Source organism: Micropterus salmoides, unplaced genomic scaffold, assembly GCF_014851395.1.
Source record: "Micropterus salmoides isolate LMB-PRFRI ecotype aquatic unplaced genomic scaffold, ASM1485139v1 Ms_hic_scaffold_21, whole genome shotgun sequence".
Lineage (NCBI taxonomy): Eukaryota > Metazoa > Chordata > Actinopteri > Centrarchiformes > Centrarchidae > Micropterus > Micropterus salmoides.
In genome coordinates, this window is record NW_024041262.1 from 23,770,658 (window position 1) to 23,792,871 (window position 22,214).

Below are 22,214 nucleotides of genomic sequence, written 5' to 3' on the forward strand. Positions count from 1 at the left end.
CTGGAGTTTCTTTCAAGTTTCATGTTGCTCTGCTGCTTCAGCAGATGTTTTGAATTGTTTGCAGCTGAAAGCTTTTTACTGGTCGCGCAGAGTTTACAATAGACGACAATGTTCTTTGCATCTTAGACTGTGACACAATAATGGCAGCAGCTAGTTACAGCTGTGGAAAGAACGCCTCTCTCGCTCGTTCTCATTTCTTCCTTTAGTTTTTTGGCTAACAGCTGACTTGAACAATTTAAGGACCGCTGACCTGGCGCACAATCATGGTGGTCAAGGATGGTGCGTTCAGTAACGCAGCGTGACTTGGATTAGTAACTGTAATAATATTACTGTTTTAGAAAAGTAATCCGTTACACTAGTAGTAACTGGGAAAAGTAATGCGTTACTTCCCAACACTTATGACCAGTAGCTTATTGTGGCTAATGCTAACTAATGTAAGCCACCTTTATAGCTGCGTAACACCAACTGTGTAGTAAGTTTGTTGACAGTTTCCTCGCTCAGACCAGAAACTGCATGTGTCCTCGCAAAATTGGTGGTGCTTGTAGGTATTACTTGTCGGGCTACTACAGCCTCTGCCACTGTGCCTGGTGAGACATTAGCTAACTTTAGCTCACCAAGCTGGCATGATACCAGCTAGCAAAGTTCCAGTTAGCGAACGATATAGCGCGGCCATTAGTTCACACAGTTTCTTTATTTGTGACATCGACTCACAGCTGGCAGCAGACCCTCTTTTTTTGTAGAACAGGGTTATAAAAAATTGTATATTGTGACACAGTTGATGTGATAGCTTCCTTAATTGTGGGCTCTCATTTCTCGTTTTTTATGGGTCAAAGGCAGTTCGTTCAAAATATATTGATTTCCATCTGAGATGTATAAATGCTGCTGTGGCCAAGCTGTTGTAGGGGGAGAATATGTATAATGCTGAATTAAGAGTAAAACTAAAATAATTTTTCTTGATTTTCCAGTACTGGTGATAATTTATCAATCATGAAGCAGGGAAATATTCCTCTACTTCACCTACGTATGGGGCTTAAAATGAAAACAGAGGGGGAGGAGGGCACTGGGAAAGTTTTCCATCACTAAGACATCAGTTACAGTGTTGTGTGTGTCTTTCGGTGTGTGCATCCAGGGAGCGTATGGAGGCCATGGAGAAGCAGATAGCGAGCCTGACCGGACTGCTGCAGAGAGTTCTGAGCAGAGCGCCTGAGGCAGAAAGCCCGTAAGACACACGCGCACACACAGTATGAGAAAACACACTCGACATGTTTGCCTCCACACACTTGAAGGCTGTGTTCAAAACCAATACCTAATAGTAACTTAACACCTGTTTGTGTGATCCTCCAAAACGCGTAATGCAACATTTATAGGATACATACTGCCCTCAAAACTGGGAAAATATGCAAAGATGCATGAACTTTTTGCTTTAGCTGGCCATGTAAATCACTGTTAGGGATGTGAGAAAATTATTATGATTCATGTCTAGTCTTAATTTACTGCCTGCTGCTGTTGATCGTGTAGGGAATAGTAATATTTCTTATCCACACACACACACACACGCTCTGCAACGTTGTGAATAAAGCTGCTAGCAACACATATATTTCCCAGATTTCCCGCCATATATCAATAGCTTCTCAGTAGCTAAGTCGATAGTGTGTTCTGGCTGTAAGTACTTTAACACTTGCCTCTTCCAGGGAGAAGATTGAGTCAGCCAGTGACTGCTCAGGAACTGACAGTAAGTGCTCACTACCCCCCCACAAAATAAAGAGAAACTATTTCCTATCACTGCCTGTCACCGCTCCCCGCTGCTGCCTGTTGGATAGCCACATAAATTGGCTCTTCTCCCTCTCACAGAGCTGCCGCTATTTCATTTTCTCTGCATAATTCTTAAAGTGCCTCATATGTGATGGTAATGGCTGACACTGCAAGCTTCTTCATACTGTATGTGCTTTTTGCTGCTGTGTAACTGGTGCTCATGCTTCTTGTTTTAGCTGGACGGACTAAAAAAAAGAAAGGTAGCTATGTGTTCCCTGAAGTGTCTGGTACCTGTTCCCTCGTCAACCCGTCTGCGTTCTTTGTTCTTTATTTGGATCCCTTTTAGCCTCCAAAAAGTCTGTGTGTGTGTATGTGTCTTCCTGAAGGACTTACCTCCCTCTCAACTGGTGTCCTTCACTTCCCACTTTTTTCTGTCTTTCTTATTAAGACTGAGTTGCATTAATGTGAAACAAAAACATGCTTCGTCAAGGTGTTCCTCCTCTTTTTCTAGTTATTTTTGGAAGCAAGACATGTTCAGAAAATTCATCCGAGCATTTGAAAATGTGTCGGCACTATCTTAAAAGATAATTTGCCGCGTGCACACCTCTTCAATAATGAAATAAAAAAACTGCTTCAGCTACAAAAGTGCTGATGAAACTGCATGTTTTTGAAAGCTGAATAAAATGAATTGATTTCGTTTTTGATAAAGAGTTCAGTTTGAGCTGCTGTTTAAGAGATTTTGCGATTTAAGTCTGTGTTATCTTGTTATTTGATTGTGCATTAATACTGGAATTATTTGATTTCATGTCAAATTATAGATAAGTCTGGAAATGTTGAATCTGTTGTTACTTAAAGTGACTTTTCTTCGGAGTAGTTTATCGAACATTAAATCAGTAAATCTTAAGATTTTTTTTTAGTTTTAAAACCTGTGACTTCAGCCCATTTCATTTCTATCTTTCTCCTGGTAAGATTAGATACTTATCCGTCTGCCAGAATGATGAGAGTGTATATTTTCCTCCAGCCAGTCGTAGTTAAATGGACTCAAACTGTCATCTGCGTGGACTGTCTTTGTGCTCGCAGTAAAAATCAGGACATTCCTCTTATTCATCTAAACTGATGAGGCAGCAGAAAGTCATTTGGGTATAAAGACGACTGCGGAAGAGCTGCCGACTGTGTCAGACGCTCCTCTAAAGCTCTCTCGAATTATAGTTAAATGTGGTCAAACCTCCTGTGGCTTCAGATCTGCTGGTCAGAGTTTCTAGGGAGAACACACACTGCAGCTTAAGTAGGAAGTCGTCACCTTGTCTGTGGAGGTGTGGAGGTGTTGAGGTGCTTGAGACATTACTTCCAGCAAATGTGTTGTTCCGGTGGTGAGACTGGACTTCACAGCTTTTTATTCGCTTCAGTTAGCGGGTCCTAAAATGCAACTCTTGAATCTGCTATCGATTGATTGTCTCGTAGTTATTTTCCCTTTGTCCCGTTCTGCATGATGCGTGTGACTCAACACCCTAATTACTGTCAGAGCACAGCGTTCATTGTCATTTCAAACAGATTATGTAACTGGGAAACACTTTATTGAGATACTTGGATTTAGTGGAAATTCAGTTTTTCACTGCGGACCCTGTTTGTCCCCCGATGCCTTCCCATGCTGTTTATCATCGTTAAGTCTACGTAAGACTGTAATCTCCACCCTTGACCTACAGCACTGATAGATACTTGTCCTGAATTGCTGCTGCCAAATCCTGGAACAACCAATCTTCTGTATCCAGTCAGACAAATTGTTTTTCTACTGGATGGACATTTGAGGTCATGAGAGACAAACCTTTCGGGGATCTGGATTCTAAAGAGTCCAGGTTTCTCTCATGCTCTGTGTACGGTTTTTTGCCTTTTCCCTCAAGCGTTCATTTAAAATCTGGGATTTGCTAACAGTGTTTTGGGACAACTTCTATCCATCCCGCTGTGCTCTAAAGGAACCCTAAACTAAGCCAGGAGAACACTCCCTGAATGTAAATCCTTTTTTTTTTTTTGTTGGGCAGCTTTGACACCATCTGCTCCCTTGGCCCTGATGCCACCTCCGCCCTCGGGGGCCAACCAGCCGGTGACAGTGTCCCGTCTGCAGATGCAGCTCCACCTACAAGGCCTGCAGCAGAACACCAACGCACTGCGCAAGCAACTGTCACAGCTACGCAACATACAGGTGTGTGTACGCAGAGCTGTGAATGAAGAGGGTCCAACACCGCAGGTTAACTGTGTTTTTGTGACTATATAACTTCCAGTTTAAAAGTAAATACACACACAGGCCCTTAGCTTAAACTAATGAAGGCTAAAACAACAGTTCTGTAATAAATCCTCCCTCCATGAAGGTTATAATATCAGTTTTTGTTTATTTAACTTGTTAAATAAAGTTATTGTATACTGAGAGGTGTTTATAATATTTTGTCCACCCCGCCTACATCACTGAGGGTAGACTAAATAACAGAAACACCTGTCTGCATAATGTAATAAAATTCAACAAGACCACAAACTGCAACCTTGAAAATCTAAAGCCGCGTTTGCACAAAAAGTAAAAGTCCCCGGATCTCTTTTTCGTGGAACTAAAAGGTTCCTTCAGCCCATTGTTGTGTGCGTATTCCACTGTGAAGATTAGGCAAATTAACCGGCTGACGTGACCATCCATGAGCAGAATTTATAAATCAGATTTGTTTGGAATATAATGAAAAACTATAGGCTATGCTTGACCATTAAAACCAGCTTTTTTGTGTGGGAGTATAATGAAGAGACACATTTAATAACAAGCTGCATAAAGTCATAAAGTTCTTAAAATAACTCCAGCACAGAGAAAGTCAAACAAAAATAAAATCTCGACAGTTTGGAAGGCTAATAAAACATTTCCAGCCGACAAGAGCTGCAGGTCAGCTGCAGGACTCACGTCTGTGTCGTCTGAGGGTCGGAGGAACGGGATTCAGATTCACTTTATTAGCCATTGCAGGCGATCGGTAGAACATTTGACAGAGCGATACCTTCTCTCTGAGGGAAGCATCTCAAAGAAGGTCCCTGCAGGATGGCCTAAAGCATCATTAGCAAGTTTTAAAGCTCGATTCAAAAGTCTAGCTTTATATGTAGACACTTAGGACACTCTCAATTACACAATAATAAAAGTTCAAAAGAATCTTAGTGTTTTGAGTGAACTCTCGAAGCCTACGTAATAAGAAGAGGCGCTGTCTCGCTTTCTTAGCAATTTTAGTCGTATTAGAGCTCCAGTTCAAATCATGCGAAAGAGTCACACCCAAAAAATTACATTTCTCAGTAATCTGCACATCGGAGTCATGGATAGTAATAGGCACATGATTCCTATTGTGACAAAACTCAGTAACAAGGTCACATGTTTTTGAAGTGTTCAAAAGCAAGTTATATTCCTTGCTACTTTGAACAACACTTTATTACCTGCTGTAATCAGCTGTTCCGCTTGTTTTGCAGAAGAGGAGACCGACTTCGGCTCTGTGTAAAAACTTTCACTTGTGATGAAAACTTAAAACAACAACTCCGGACCCAGTATTTAGCGTAACTCCATCAGCTGTTTGCTGTAAACACACCGCTGCACGCTGGCTGCTGTTTCCGAGCAGTACATTTAATGCTGACGTACGATCTCGGCGGACATCGGCGGGACTTGGTGTGGCTATTTAAGTGTTGATTTGTGATTTATTGGTTTGCAAATAACAGAGGAAAAGTGAGAAGCAGTTAGCGGAAAAACGGCGGACATGCTTGATTTAAAGCCGGTAGACTCTACTCGATCATTCAGAATTTCACTGCAAGGCAAGCCCGTTTGTGACTTTTTTAAGCACTTTGAGCTGCATCCCATGTGTGAAAGGTGTTTTATAAATGAATCAACACCTCTAAAACAAAAACTGAACATTAAAACTAACAAGGTGTACTTAATAAACTAGTAATTTACTCTATATTTGGGCGTGCATGCTCATATAATAGTGTAAAAACTGTGTAAAATGCACCTGACTGGCAGGTGAAACTAACCATGTGACCTGGTGTCCCAGCTGGAGAACCAGGACTCAGTCTTGTCCCTGCTGAGGCAGACGGAGTCAGAGCTGAGCCTCATGATGCTGGACGCCATGCGCACACAGGAGGACCCGCTCCAGAGACAGCGCCTCCTAGTGGAGGAGGAGAGACTCAAGTACCTCAACCAGGAGGAGCTGCTCATCCAGCAGCTGCAGTGAGTTCAGAGCACAACTGATTCATGCAAGAAATAAAGGGTAATTTGTCTTGGTTGCTCTGGTGTAGTACTGAAAGCTAGCAAAAAGTCTACTTGCTTCTTTTCTGATCAGATAGTTCCTGACTTAAATTTAGCCACTTTTATTTAGGTAAAGTCCTTTATATACAACATTTAACATTTGAGAAATGTGGCTGCTATTTAAATTAGAGTATTTTGGTATTGTTTTAGTGTCGGTGCCACAATTCAGATATCATCGGCAGAATTCATACACTTCAAATGATTTACAGCTAAACATTTTCCTGATAAACATTTTGTCAGTGAAGACGGCTGCCACTGTAGAAGAACAGAGGGAGTATATTCAGCATCCAAAAGAGTATAGTCTAGATTGAACACACTAGTGTTACATTCGTCAGAAGAAACTAAACGAAATATATTTGTCAACGGCCTTTTTTTCCCCCCTGATGAAAACGAGACGAAGACGAGATGGCGACAATGTCCTCAGACGCTCGCTGTGACTATATTAACGTGCAGTATTGTTGACGAAAAATTACGAGACTAAAATGTAATTCATAAAACAAAAACGTTAATAATCTTTTTGTCAGTATAATGAGACAAAATATTACACGCCATATTTTCTCTCTCTAAATTTTCACTTGAACAGTGTGTTCATTCAGCGGTATTTTTTTCTTCCTGTGCTTTGAATGCTGGCCGATTGGGTTGATGCCTGGTGCGCGAGGAAAACGTTACTGTGGAGGATGCAAACTCTGGTGATGAACACAACATGCTGCGGAGAAAGAGGCGCTTTTAGATATCAGCTCCCCTAAAAGCATGATTTGTGATATTTTGGGAGCTCTCTAAAATATTGACAGCTTGCTTTATTGACATTAATCTCTATATTTCTCTGTCATCATGGATCATGCGGAGCGTCAGACTTCATCCAGCCAGAGGGAACAATCACCCGACCGTACGTAGCGGGCCGGTCGCTCCGCAATCTCCTGTCCGTGGTCCGCCCCACTCCCTCTCCAGTACGGGTTGTGTAGCTAGTAGTTCGTGATTGTTCCCTCTGGCTGGATGAATATTACGCATGATCCATGTAGGCCTACTACTGCAACTCGGGGCTCCCCGCAGCGCCACGCAACTTTCTAAATTCTCGCCTCTCACAGAGAAAATAAAGGTCAGGTCGCAAAATGGCTACATATGATAATAAAAAACTATAATTGTATTATAATTTAATTATTAAATATAATTATAATAAGACAAATATGCCTGATACTTTCACAGTCAGCCCCAGGCCGACATGCTTGCAGCTATTAATGATTCAGCAGTAAGAATCACAGTTGGTCCCCCTCCTCCCTGTCATGGGGGGGAAAAAACTGAGCTCCCCCGAAAGCTGTGTAGAGTTCGCACACTGATGTGGTTATAAGATTTTTGGACAAAACACTACAAACTTGAAGCGGCATATAAAGGCTAACCACCTGGGAATTGAGGTAAGTTGATGTCTCCTTTGCTTAGAATATATATAGATGTGTCGTCTGATGGGCGTGTGGACCCTGTAGACAAGACAGTGTCATCCTAAAATGCACTGCAGAGCCAGCTATTCTTGCAGCTATTCCCTTGACACAGATTCTATTTACGTAAAAACTCGGAAAGTGGCTTCCACAGAAAGTCATAGCCGGACAGGTCACGGGATTCCTGCAGCTCTGTGGGTAATGGCGCCATGAAGGAGACAGATGTAACGTTGTTTACCACATGTAGTATTGAGCGGTATTCGTGACCTGTGACCTGCTCGTCCACAGTGACCTGGAGAAGTCAGTGGAGGAGCTGCAGAGGAACTCGTCAGTCAACCACGGCCTGGTGACGGAGCAGGATGTGGAGCAGAAGAGCAAAGAGCTGAGGATGCTGGGAGAGACGCTCACAGACCTCAAAAGTAAGCGTTCACTGCGATTGCTGTGGATTTTCTGGAGAACACTTGAGTCATTTTGCAAGTTTTTTCACCGGTCGGTATGCCTCCCTCTGAGCATCAGTCATTTAGTAGCTTGTGCTAAGGGTAACTTGTTTCAAATCCTCCATCTACTGCCTGCCTTACGCTCACTTTCCCACCCCGCCGTTCCAACACTGCTGCAGCCTCATTATACATCAGCACGTTTCTTTCTTTAAATGATGACGGTGATGATATTCTGTATATAACAAGGTTTGTCTGTATGTATGACAGCTTGATATATCTTCTTCCTCTGAGCCACAGAGCTCCATTGTTGTCCAAAAACTATTGAAACACATCAGTGAGCCTCACTGTTGCGCTGGGTGACATGTTCTTTCATCACCATGAACAGACACGATTTGAAAATGGAAAGAGCTGTAATGGCGAGGGGCAGAGCGGCTGAAGGGTCTGAAACCTACAGTGGTTAAACGAGAAAAAGGTGCAGTGATGTGAATAGAAGAAGACGACCTAAGAGCACAGAGGGGCGAGGTTGTGAATGGCATTAAAGACGAGGAGCAGAATCTTGAAATCAATGCGGTAGTTAACAGGGAGCCAATGAAGTGGTTAATCAAGTGGTTATACTTAAGTATGTTCCCCACAACAGTTGCCATTATCGTTATTGGATTAGTTCCAGATATAAAATGGCAGTAATATTTTATTGGTTGCACATTTTTATCCAAGTAGTGTTTCTGCTGCATGTCGTATAATATAGTATGATTACTAAAATAAAGCTACTGTATTATGATGTAAATAGATTATTTTAATCACTCAGATGATCTAAAACTAAAAAGAAAACCAGATCTACTCATTACAGTACTTTAATTGTAATTTAGGGTCACAGTTCAAGTACTAGGATTGCTAGAGTACTGCGTGTATGTCAAATGAATGTTACACAAAGTCACCGATGAATATTTATGAATCTTTTCAGGCTTGATATTAATGAAGTTTCAGGTTTAGCCTCTTGTCCTGCTACTCTGACCCGTGTACTTCCACTCTTCATCTTGAATCTTAATGAGTAATTCCAGGGGGCCTCATTATAATAATGTGTAGACTGACCTCTCCTAGTTATTAGCATGTCCTCCTGGTGCCTACAAACGCAACGCTGTGCTTTGATTCGGCATTTGAGTGGCATTTTTCAGGACAGCCAACATTTTGAATACTAGCTGTGAATTGTCCACACATACACACCCACAGATGAGCACAGACTTTGTTTTTGTTGCAGCACGTCTAGCGTGCCCTTCCCTCTCATTTTGGCCGACCTCCACCGAATCCTCCTCACTGAAGCCTTCTGGATATGACAGGAAAATCCAGTGGCTTCAAATAGCTGCGACAGAAACAGCATCCTGTCTCCCCTTCCTGTAATCCCCCATCAGTCCCGTTTTTACCTCCCTCACTCTCCGCCGCCATTCTTCCACACATCCCTCTGACACGCCACTTTCTCTCATCATATGTTTGTCTTTTCCTCCCTGTCATCCCCCCCCCCCCCCCTCCTTACCCCCTCTATCTCTCCCTCCCATGCAGACCAGTTCCCCAGCCTGCAGAGTAAGATGCGAGTGGTGCTGCGGGTGGAGGTGGAGGCTGTTAAGTTCCTGAAAGAGGAGCCTCACCGCCTGGACGCGCTGCTGAAGCGCTGCAACACCATGACTGACGCGCTCAGCACGCTCCGCAGGTATACAGATCAAACACTCCTCAGTTAGCTCAAATAATCAGACTTTCTTATGAAACCCGGTCAGATCACAAGCCACACATTCTCCTCTTGTAGACGTTTTATTGTGATTTATTATCTTTGAGCCTGCTGGTAATATTCAAAACTCCTTTTGCCAAACCTTAAACTAAATAATTGGGCTGGGTATTATTTATAAACATGTTTTTATTTATTTATTTATTCCATCTTATTTGTTTTCTTGCACAATAAAAAGTATACTAGGTATAAAAGCTGCAATATGCATACAGACAAAAACATTCACAAGCACTTTTGTACCCAGATGTACATGAATTGCAAGAAGCCTGTACAGGAGAGGCAGGAAGCTAAAAGCTTTTTACAAAGACCTCCTCTAAAAACTCAAGGCTAGTTGCACAGAATTAATTAAATAAAAATAATAAGGGATAAAAATGTTTCTCTACAATCTGTTATTTAATTTAATATCATAGCAGAAGAGTTATTTATTTCATCACAACATGTTGTCAACAAGGTTAAGACTCCCCTTCTATAGGCCTGCGTATCATTCGGTATGTTATCTGCTCTATAACAGAGCCATTTCAGAGTTTTAGCTTCGTTATCCACGCCATATTTTGATAAATATAAACATGTTTTTCTACAATCTAAAAGGAAAAAGAAGCTAACACTTTCAAACGGTAAATGTCGTCTAAACAGGAGCAACTTAACTTAAATAAAATAGAGTCTAAATCAGGAACTCGGATCAGATACAAGATTACAGTTCCTTCTATCGTTCATTCGATGCTAGCGAGGTTTAGCTTCAGTCCACGTCACTCTCACTTTGTTCTGGATAAGACTTTTGGCAGTTAACAATCTTGACCCCCAGCCCTGCTGCAAACAGAACTGCTAAACAATAAAATTAAATCATGTTCTGCTTGAAAGGATGAGGTTAGTGAACTGTGAATAATAGAGAATAAATCAGGTGAGAGATCAAATTTTACACTTGTATCATTTGTATTTTGTATATTTTGTTCAATCATGTCTCATAGTTGCTTGTGGATAAAGTACTTTTGTAATGAAATTAAATAAACATTTTTATATTAGTTAAAGTGTATATTTTGGAAATAAATCAAACAGTTTAACTTCTAAAATGCACCAGTTGCTTTGTTGATGGTTTTTTGACGTCACCTTGGACTCTTCCACTGTTTTCTGACATTTTCAAAAGACTAAAAGTTTAATAAATAAATAAATAAAAGGGGTTTAAGGTGCTGACCATGCATGTTGTTCCCCATCTCTCTCCCCTCTTCTCCTGTCATCACTCTATTGTTGACTCTCTATAAAAGAGGATGTTAGTTTTAGCTCTAATAAGCTTAAATAAAGCATCATATTAATGTATTTCTTGTAGTTTCTAGACTGCTTCTCTAACACAGTCCAGGACGTTCATGGTGTCCTGTGTGTATTGTAGTTTCTTGTATCCCTCCTATATGTACAGACAAGTCACAGAAGGTGTGTGGAAGAGCCCCGAGGACCTCTCCAGCCAATCCCAGAAGAGATCGGACGACATAAGTCGCAACTCTGACCTGGATATCCTGAACAGTCCTCCTCTCAGCCTCTCTGACCTGAGCACCAGCGCTGGTCTGGCCAACTGGATGCCCGTGTCCGCCGGCGACGCAGACACCTCGGGCCCCGAGCAGGACCTCCAGCCTTCAATGACCTTCAGAAACCGGGTCCTCGATGACCTCCCAAGTCGGCGTCCTGCTGATAAGTCTGTGTCGGCCGAAGTCAGACTGGTAATCAGCTGTTATGTGTATTTTTCTTCATTTGTATATGATAGTGCTGTGTGCAGTCCAACACTGAATACATGTTTTTGTCAGGATTAGCCAGATGGCACACATCCATTTACATTTGAAATTGCTTCTACTTAAATATCTTATTGAGACCCTGTGCACACACCAGCAGCAGCAGCACTCGCTTCATTCCATTTATCTGTGTAATATTAGAAAACACTTTATATCAATGTGTCTTAATTATGTTTTTCCAGCTCTGCCTGTTTATAAGTTTGCATGTTACAGCTCATCATTTGTCTATATCTGTATATGTGTCAGGCGGCGGAGCGGGACTGGGAGGAGAAGCGTGCCAGCTTGACCCAGTTCAGCGCCCAGGACATCAATCGCTTGCTGGAAGAGACCCAGGCTGAGCTGATGAAGGCCATCCCGGACCTCGACTTCGCTGCCAGGCACATCAACAAACCGGCAGTGCCCCCCAAGCCCCAGATCACCATCCCAATAACCTCCACCACAGTTGCTTCTCCTGCAACTGGGACCACAGCCACCACCACCTCCTCAACCACCACACCCAGCGGGGACCAGCAGCCTGGCAAAGTGCAGATGGCAGCCCAGAAGCTGAACAGCATGGAGGGGGCCGGTTCACATCGAGGGTCGGGTGAGTCTGGTCTTTTTATTTACTACCATCTGTGCAGTAAATTGTGTTTATTTACCAGTTTTTTCAGGTTTATGTTTTTAAGTTCTAAAGTGTGGTCCTGTGTTTACAGTGGATCTCAATGTGGCCCGGTATCGTACAGAGAAACCCTCCAAGTCTCCACCTCCGCCTCCACCCCGCCGAAGCTTCCCCTCGGCACACGGCCTCACCACCAACCGCACCGGAGACGTCATCGTCACCACCAAGAACCTGAAGGTGAGACCTTTAGGCTCGTCAAGGAGGACGACATTTTTGCAATTCATTTCTGATCCTGATCTACTTTTAAAATGTCTATTTATGCAGAAGCCGTTTTAACATTTATTCCTTGAAACTTACTAGTCGCTACTTAAAAGCTACTAGTAATTATTTATTAGTTACTAGTAACTATTCCAGTTTACTAGTAACAATTGATTAGATACAGTTAGTTGATGTTTATTTACTAGTAACTAATTCATTACTTGTAACAATTTTTTGTTACTAGTAACTAGGGCTGTAATGGTTCTGAAACCAAGAGCGCAACCTGAGACCTGAGGGACAGAACCGTGACACACCCGCTCCCCGGACTACTTGAGCTCTCATTAAGACAGTGTGGCGGCGGCCTGTGGGGGCGGTAGCGGTGTAGACCTATATCGTATTTGTATTAACAGTAGGTTGTTGTAGGTCATTTTATACCTTATTTTAGTGTGTATTTACTTGCACACTGTATTCAAAGTTGGTGCAAGCTGTTATATTTTTGTCTTCCAAGTGCGTGTGTCACATGACTCTTTTTGTCCAGTCATGATTGAGTGATCATGCATGCAACTTCAACTATTTTAATAAACCCAAGATGTAATATGATAAAAACAATAATTATTATCATTATTATTAAGAAATGGAAAAAATTAGATATTAACCGAACCGTGGCTCAAAAATTGAGGACCAAACCGTGGATTTGGTGAATCGTTACACACCTACTAATCCATTAGTTACATTTTACATTTGAGTCCAAGTCAAGTCTCAAGTCTTTGAGCTAGAGTCCAAGTCAAGTCTCAAGTCTTTGAGCTAGAGTCCAAGTCAAGTCTCAAGTCTTTGAGCTAGAGTCCAAGTCAAGTCTCAAGTCTTTGAGCTAGAGTCCAAGTCAAGTCTCAAGTCTTTGAGCTAGAGTCCAAGTCAAGTCTCAAGTCTTTGAGCTAGAGTCCAAGTCTCAAGTCTTTGAGCTAGAGTCCAAGTCAAGTCTCAAGTCTTTGAGCTAGAGTCCAAGTCAAGTCTCAAGTCTTTGAGCTAGAGTCCAAGTCTCAAGTCTTTGAGCTAGAGTCCAAGTCTCAAGTCTTTGAGCTAGAGTCCAAGTCTCAAGTCTTTGAGCTAGAGTCCAAGTCTCAAGTCTTTGAGCTAGAGTCCAAGTCTCAAGTCTTTGAGCTAGAGTCCAAGTCTCAAGTCTTTGAGCTAGAGTCCAAGTCTCAAGTCTTTGAGCTAGAGTCCAAGTCTCAAGTCTTTGAGCTAGAGTCCAAGTCTCAAGTCTTTGAGCTAGAGTCCAAGTCTCAAGTCTTTGAGCTAGAGTCCAAGTCTCAAGTCTTTGAGCTAGAGTCCAAGTCTCAAGTCTTTGAGCTAGAGTCCAAGTCTTGTCTTTGAGCTAGAGTCCAAGTCAAGTCATAGTCCATTACGTACTGTACATTTCATTGTCAAATGCAAACGTTATGTCTTGATTATGATCATGGATAAGATTTATAAATGTCCACATCATCAGTAAAACAAAAGCTATAATGATAAATTATGATCTTTGCCCTGAAACACATCCACAGTTCTGCTGTGTGTCTAAAGCTCAATCACATATTATGGGAAGCCATTACAAGCCCTGGATAGTTTCCGTCAGGGAAGCCTGGAGGTGTCTAAGATATGCAAATACAGTCTCAGTGGTCTTGTATGTAGGATTCAGAAACATGTTTTGCTGGATTCTGACCTACATATTAAGAAACCTGCTCTCACATGTTCACCATTGGCTGGGGACAGTTTTGGGTTTAGTTCTCAGGCAAGAGTGAGCTACTCTAAAACCTCCCTGATATCTCTCTCTGTGGAGGACCCTGCTGGGCAGAATTCATTTTGTCCTCCAGAGAAGTCGGAATTTTTCAAGGCATTGATTCAACAAGGTACTGAAAACCTTCTGTAAGGACCGTGGCCATTTCTAATCGATCAATGTCAAAACGTTCCTTATTGGATTAGATTTTATGGCAGTTCATTTACATAAAAGTTCAGTTTGAGGTCTGTGAAATGTGTTAAATAACTTCCATCCTGCTGGAATTATTCTGTTAAAGACAAAGGAAACTCAACACCATGTATTTGTAGTTTAATATGTGTTCATTGCCGTTGGCAATGTCACCAGCTGTCAGAGGTGAAAGTATTCAGAACCTTTACTTTAGTAGAAGTACTATTACCACACTGTTACAAGTAAAAGTCCTGCATTAAACATGATACTTATGTAAGTATAATCAAATGTATTTCAAAATCAAAAGTATTAAAAAGGAAAAGTACAGTTAAATGTCCTTTGTGCCTGTTGTACTAATATACAGTATATTATTTCCATTATGGATTCTCCATTAATCGATTGATGGTATGGTTGGAAAAGATTCTGAAATGCGGCGGTACCTCTGCTGCTCCTCTTTGAGGAGTTTTCTTTTAAAGAGGTGTTATTATGCTCATTTTCAGGTTCAAAGTCTTATTTAGAGGTTGTACCAGAGCAGGTTTACATGGTTTAATTTTCAAAAAACACCATAGCGAGAGTTTCAGAGTGGTGAGTTATTAATCTGTAACAAAAGTATCTTTCATCCATAAAGTTTTAACTGAGCTCTGTCTCTACATCACAGCAACAACTTTATGTCCACTGACTGCCTGGAGGGTAGCTAGTGTTTGGAAGGGAGAGGAGAGCTGTGTGCTGCAGATCACTGTTTTTACACCGGTGTTTTTGAGGGCGTGTCGGAGTAGCCGCTTGGTGAGCATTGTATTAAGTGCATTTTGCAAACAGCTGGACTACAAATGAGCTGTTTTCAGGCAGTTCAGAGATGGGAACTCCCTTTTGGGCTGGACTTTTTCACTTTGCAAACCTATTACATGCACAAAAAAGGTATATAACTCATTAAAGGAGAGGGAAAAAGCCAAAAAGCATAATACCACCTCTTTAAGTAACAGTGAAATGGCAGTGACGTGTTACGTATGCATGTTTTACCTTTGTTACACTTTACATGTAACGTTTGGCAGCTTGAGCGCAATACAGAACTTGTTTCGTCACAGTTGGGGTTGTTAAGTGGATCTGTGTTCTGATATTTGGGTCCTTGATACACAAACCTGTTCATTTGGTTTGAGGTTTGGTTGCGTTTGGTGAAGCTGCACCGAAAACAAAACAGAAACCCATCTCTGTCCATCTCATGTTGTCTCTAAATGTTGCACTTGAAACAGTTGATGTACTTGGACACGATTCTTGCAGTCTTTGGATTGTATCCATGTGGTAGAAATGCACTTATTAAGTCTCTTTGAAAGAAAGCGTCAGCTAAATAAATGTAGTTTGGTTGTTATATACAGTCTGTGGCTGTGAGATTCCTCTGCCATCCATCTGCACTGTTAGACTAAGCTCTCAGTCAGTCCGTTATCATGTGACCTTTACTGTCAATAAACCCTCAGGACTGCACTGATTGGATCTTTTGTTGTTCTAGAGCCACTGTTGGTAAACAGGATACACTTAAGTACATGAAAACCCTACAATAGGCTGTCAGCTGATCCTTAAAAAGAGATCGTATCACACTGGAAGTTACTTTCAACGTGCTTCTGTTGACATTTTGTATTTTTAACTATTCTCAATTATTTTAATATTTCCTATGTTCTATGAAATGACTGGGAAAAAAAAAAGAAAATTGAGCATCACAAATTTCGTCTATCCAGTTGCGTCCAGAGGCATTTTGGTCTGCGCTTGTTGATAACACCTCTTGGAAATCCAGCATGAACTGCGGGGTTCCAGACTAATTCGCATTTGCTGGCGATGTCAGGCTTGAACATTGGCATTTGTGCTCGAGCGATTCGTCACCTAGTTAAGTGGTTACTGTTATGAAGAACGGATTTTGAGTCACCAATGAGGCCTCTGTGATACAATAACAAGAAATGGATGGTTGTGTCCAACCCAACAGTCCAACTGGTTATCTAAACCAAGTTTGGAGGTGCGGAAAACGAAGCAGGCTCTCAACTTTTGTTGAGCCTACACATGTTTTACTGCCTTTATTTTTCCTTTTTAGATGGAAGAAGACGGGGACTTGCCTAAAACTCTTGTGAAGCTGAGGCGGACCCCCTCCGACGCCCCTCGACCCGCCTCGACCCCGCCTGTGATCGCAGCATCGGCCATTCAAGACGAGGACGACGAAGAGAAGATTATTGCTGAGCTAGAGGTACTTCGCTTTAGATCACTGATTAATTAGGTTTACAATGCTGCTGCGTGTTGCTGACTTTGATGTGATAACATGTCTCTGCCACACTCTTTCATACTACAACCACGGATCAAAGATATTTCAGAGAATGCCTGTAAAAGATTGTAATAAAAGATACAGCACCCTACAGAAGGCCGCCCCCACCCCTCCCTGCACCTTTGGGTCCTTGAGCGGAAAGGTAAATTTAAAAAAACTTCCAGCAGCCATCTGCTACGCGTGTGGACTGTGCTACTTCTTCTACTTCTTCCCTTTGGTGTCCTTTACCCTTTTTTATTCTATACCTCTCCCAAGCCTTTATAACTGTTAATAGGCAAACTGGGCTGGTTTAATCACAGATCGGTGTGTCAAGAAAGACGAACTTCAGAAGAAAAATGTTCTCTGTTTCAGTTCACTAGAAGTCGTTAAGTTTAACAAGAGACTCTAAATCGCCAAAACAGTAAGTCAATCTGTTGAAACGGCCGATATTAGCTTGTAGAAATAGTTGATGTGCCTGTTGGCCGAAAAGTAATGCCGTTTTTCCGTTACCAGTACCAGCCCAACTCGGTTTGGCCTTGCTCCGTTTTCCATTCCAGATAGTACCCAGATATAGTACCCCTCAATGTAGCTGGTCGTCATAGCAACGCCACACACAGCTGCCGCGACGTAATGTTCAGTGTGACACCCACACAGCTGTCTCTTGATTTAAGTTAAAACGTTTCAACCTTACTCAGAATGTAAAGACAGATAAGCGGTATGAAAACCTTCCAGCTTCCCTCTGCCGTTGTTGCTGCAGCGGTCTGTGTGACGGCGGGAGCAGAGGGCTCTGTGAGCGGGCGGCTGGCTCCCGCGGGTCGGCACTTGCAGAGCTCCTCAACTCCGAAATCTTTCAAGCACATTTTTGTTCCCCCATCGCTTCTCGTAAAACTGTCAATATTCGAAATCTACACAGCTGATTTCTCAACTCAAAACTTCTCAGAAGTGGATTTAGTGATGAAATAACTTATGAAAATTGTAAAATATAAAACTTTCTGTCGCTGGCCTCTGTCTGGCACGCGCAATGATGATGCAGTGAATAGTGAATATTCTCTCTGACCAGTCAGCAGTCTGTCGTGTTTTCACGTCACATTTTAGTATCCGTCAGCTCACTTGGAACCTCGACGGAGGTGATACGAAAAAAAAGTACATGGAAGCAGGTGCAACATTTCCACAATGGAAAACCAAAAAAAGGCGAGGCGAGCTAGTGCTGTGCGGTGGAAAAGGGGCTTAACAAGAATTTGCGGCACAGAAAAGGCAAACTAGGTTTAGAAACGGTGTCACGTTGCATCGATTGTCCACCAGAGAGCAGTCACACGTTAACTACTCCACTGTGAAGTGCTCATCTTAGTCACAATTCTTTAAAAAAGAAATAAATATATTCTTCTTTGTTTAGGTAAAAAAAAAAACATATATATCATCATTGGTTTTTTAACTCCTAATATCCTGATATCATTATCGGTGTCAGCCTCAAAATTCTGGTGTCTGTGGTCTGTAATGCAGTAGTGATGTGCCGGGATCAAATGTTCATAATACGATTATTCAAGCCAAAAATATCTCAGTAAATGTTATTATCATGATCATCAAACTGTTCTGAAATACTACTGTTAGCCCTTAAATATTGTAAAATCACTTGATGATCAAACTTAATCAAATAACAAAAGTACTAATGTCAGATACCGTAAAATAGCCGAGTCCCCCGTTTACTGGCCGGGTGTGGGAACACAGCATTAAACGCCTGGTCTGGTTTTTATAGACGTTCTTCTATCTGTGCATTGATGAGCATTGACAGACCAGAATATTCACACTGGCTTTCACATGGCTTTTAACCAAGAATGTACAGATTCTCACATGTACATTGTTCTTACAGGCAGTTCAAAACCGGAATATCTCGTATATCTCCAATCCTAGCTAGCTAGCTAGGAAGTGGTAGCTAAAAAAGAGGGAATGAAAGAGAAGAGGAGTTCGTTTGTTTGTTTAAGATGTGTTGAGTATCAAACTGGTTGAGACTGAACTTCAATCACTAAAAGCTACAGTTTATTTTATTTTTTTCTGAAATGAAATAAATGAAATATTATCTGATTTGACAGTCAGTTGTTGACTAAAAACATATGTTGATACAACTAGGCTATACGTTATGGTAGGCTACTGAATGATAACGCAAGTTGATGTTCCTGTTGCTTTGTGAAATGTTCTCGACCTCCTTGAATTTTAATTGAAGACCCCTGCTTTAGATTCATTAAATAGGACTTGTTGGTACAATCCCCGAAGATTCAGCACTGTAGCAGCACGGAGTCGGTCTTGAATATGACCACCTGGTAGAGCCATCATTACGACACATCATCAGTTATGATGATATCATTGGGTGGGTGTCTCATGGTTGGCTTGTGGTCATTTAGTAGCCCAGGTTGGGTCTTTCCACCTCAGCCGCAGCCAGCTCCTTTCTGCTGTGTTGTCCAGGGCTTTAATTGCTGTCCTTTTTTGACTCTTTCCTCTGACCCCTACTTCTCTCAGCAGCCTTACGGTGGAAAAGGCGACAAAGCCTCTGCACCCCACCTCCACTGGGCGTACTTCCACCTTCCAACCTCTTTCCGCGGCTGCCAAGTCTGCATAGCGCAGCTTCTTGCGTTCTGAGGCCTCTTCCACGGCATCCTCCCAAGGGTCGGTCATTTCAATGACAGGATTTTGACCAGAGGACCAGATCTGGTCTCTGGTTGGTAGCTAAGATCTCAGATGGAACTTCCCAGTCCTTGGCTCCATACAGTGGGCTTCTGTTAACAGGCGAGCGTTGTGTAACTTGCCTCTCACCCTCACGTGAAACGAAAGTATCCCGCAGCACTTTGTCTAGACGGCAGCTCCGCAAATCGTGTTTACTATCTGTCGCCACACAAGCGCACGGCACATCATCAGCACGAGGACACGTAGTATTTCTTCATTGCCTTCAAGTTAAAAGTAATTTCTGCCCCGCTGCTGTCATGGTAACGTTACACCGCGAGTCACGTAACGAAAAATAAAGAAAAAATAATCGTTAGATTTATCGACTTGAAAAATAATCGATATGTACAGCCCTAATGTCAATCACAACATCGTATGTACTTCTGTATAATTTAAAATAACGCATTTATGTGATAATTTCAAGTAAATGTTTAACCAAATAGCAGAAGAAAGATCAATATATTACATGGTGTGGTTTCACTTGAACTTCTCTTTCTAACCTTGCTAACATTTCCTCTGCTGACTTCATCTTTCTGCTTCCTGTGAGCTCTGAACATTAACTTAATAAGATCTTTTGTTTGATCCTCTCAGCTAACTGGAGCTTTAGCAGTGTAAACATGCAACCCGCTGATGGTGTGATGTGCAGTGAGTCATTGATTGAAGCAGATGATGTATTCAGTTTTTTCCTGTGAGCAGTGAGTGCGCTTCTTGACAGCTCTGGTGACAAGTTTAGCTAAAGTAAACAGGTCTTGTTTTTCATGGAATTATCGCAGAATGGCGCTAAGCAGGTAGCTGTCAAAATAAAGCAGGGGGAGGGAGGAGATTTCAGGTTCAGAGCTGCAGAGAGAAATGTTTCTCTGAAAGAATGTATTGTCTCACATGCAGGTGTTTTAAATTCATTGCACCGTGCTGTGTTTGAAGTTGCCAGCGGTGAGTAATGTCAGCAGAATAAAATAAAGTCAGATTTTAATATTGGTCATTAAAACAGTAATTCCCATGGGTCAACATGTTCAGTTTACAAATTCATGAAAGGTTAAGAACTAAAACTCCTTTGCTTAAAGCAACAGTGTAATATTTAGGAGGATCTATTGACAGAAATGTAATGTAATATGCACAGCTATGTTTTCAGTGGTGTATAAAGTACTTACATAACGAACCGCTTTGTTTTTATTACCTTAGAATGAGACATTTCTATCTACCTAACTGCGGGTTCCTTTACATGGACGTCGCCATGTTGAGCCGCCATGTTTCTACAGTAGCCCAAACGGACAAACTGCTCTACAGAGCGCGTTTTGTCACTACGATGAATATGTACAAAGAAGAAGAAGAAGAATAAAATAGAAAATTCGTATTATTTAGCACAAGAGCCGACAGAGCGTGTCGGCCACCGTCGCTTCTCCTACGCGCTTGGAAAGGGAGGGTGGAGCGGTAAGTGAGCTGTTGGTTGCCATTAGCAACCTTCACTAGATGCCGCTAATACTTACATAAGTAAGTGCAGAAATACCACGGTCTAAAAAGATTCTTTCAAATTAAAGTAGAAAGAAGTATTATCAGTATATCTGTATATTATTAAAGTATATTATGTTGTTCTGTTTTTATAGCCAACAAATACATGTAAGATCATTTTAATTCTGTTTGTAAAAGTGGGGCCGACTCTACACACATATACTACTGGGTGCATGAGTTTTATGCATCATATCGTAAAAACCAACTAGTTTACTGTTAGTACCTTTGAAATGTAGTGGGGTGGAAGTATAAAGTAGTAATAGATGGAAATACTACCTCGAAAACGTACTTAAGTATAGTACTCACTCACTAATGTACATTCCACCACAGGTTTTCTTTGTTTATTCTAATAGATCCAATCATCTGTGCAAACCCAATTCAGTAATACTTTTATGGATCTAAATTTATAAACAAAACATACTAACAATCATGTTTTTTGTCAGGTTTTTATTTTGTAACAATTCTAAATATATTTTACCAAAAAAGGCGACAGAACAAAGCTGGGAACAAAATGTACATTTTTCTTGGTTTGTGTTGCTCTTGTGTCTGAATTGGAGAAAATCCCATGGGTGTCCACGTACCTTTGATCATGTAGTGCACCTTTGTGGTGTGTATGATGATCGTGGATTTGTCGTTGTAAAAAAAATTTTTATTAAAGTGTCAGGTGTGTTGACACCTACCTCTCTTCCGGCTCCCACAGAACAGCAGCAACTCTCCGGGGCCGACGAAGGGCCCCACCGTCGCAGCCAGGCTCAAACACCTTCAACAGGGCAGCCTCGAGAGGCCCAAAACCCGCAAGCAGAAAGAGGATTTCCCCAAAGTCCAGGGCCAGCAGCAGGTATTCCACTTCTAAAACCTCCACCTCCGATGCTCCGTCTGCCTCTTTCATCACTTCAAAGGAAGTTTCCCCTGCGACTTCTGCGAATTGAGAAACTGTATAGGCCCAACCAGCAGACAACATGAGATTACACACAAACCAGAGGGGGAACCATCTTCAGATCGATTTTTACCAGTTCTTGATGTGTGTTTTTGACATTTGAGTTACTGGATCTAACCTAGCTTGCTTACAGATCAAGTTTTTGTCGTGCAAGTGTTTTTTATTTCCCGAGGAAGGTCTTGGTGGTGCTCGTGACTGATTAAACTAGCTTTATTATCATAGTCAGATCTATTCAGATACATCCTTTGCCTCCACATAATCTTCCCTAATGCCACGGAGTGATTTCATATCTCAAGGTCGGAGTGATGATGATATTTCACCGTGATCCAGCCGTGTATTCTCTCACCGAATCTTCATCTCTCGTGCCGTTCATCCACTAATTACCACACGCTGCTCTTACCCATTACCCATCCTTTAAATCTCAAGGTTAGCAGGCAGTGCTGCAGCAGTGGCACAAAGGTTCCAGCCAAGAGGCCAATCCATTAAGCTAGTTTACTCAGAATTGCCTTTTA

The 22,214-nt window shown here is 41.8% G+C and overlaps 1 protein-coding gene across 3 annotated transcripts in view; it reads left to right on the plus strand.

Moving 5' to 3' along the window:
- The window catches only part of zgc:114120 (uncharacterized protein LOC619267 homolog), a 132,054-nt gene extending 110,111 nt beyond the window's left edge, over nucleotides 1-21,943 (plus strand). The window contains exons 7-19 of one of the 3 annotated variants that reach the window (XM_038735967.1): nucleotides 1,130-1,219; nucleotides 1,692-1,732; nucleotides 1,989-2,012; nucleotides 3,789-3,949; nucleotides 5,802-5,977; nucleotides 7,774-7,904; nucleotides 9,477-9,624; nucleotides 11,078-11,402; nucleotides 11,718-12,054; nucleotides 12,164-12,306; nucleotides 16,344-16,493; nucleotides 16,609-16,710; nucleotides 21,466-21,943. In XM_038735967.1, the coding sequence (XP_038591895.1) occupies nucleotides 1,130-1,219; nucleotides 1,692-1,732; nucleotides 1,989-2,012; nucleotides 3,789-3,949; nucleotides 5,802-5,977; nucleotides 7,774-7,904; nucleotides 9,477-9,624; nucleotides 11,078-11,402; nucleotides 11,718-12,054; nucleotides 12,164-12,306; nucleotides 16,344-16,493; nucleotides 16,609-16,710; nucleotides 21,466-21,618 (1,981 nt within the window). In that variant the 3' untranslated portion in view covers nucleotides 21,619-21,943. The remainder of the gene's footprint in view (nucleotides 1-1,129; nucleotides 1,220-1,691; nucleotides 1,733-1,988; nucleotides 2,013-3,788; nucleotides 3,950-5,801; nucleotides 5,978-7,773; nucleotides 7,905-9,476; nucleotides 9,625-11,077; nucleotides 11,403-11,717; nucleotides 12,055-12,163; nucleotides 12,307-16,343; nucleotides 16,494-16,608; nucleotides 16,711-21,465) is intronic. The other 2 variants (XM_038735966.1, XM_038735965.1) reach the window with 2 other exon arrangements.
- Nucleotides 21,944-22,214: the final 271 nt, after the last annotated feature.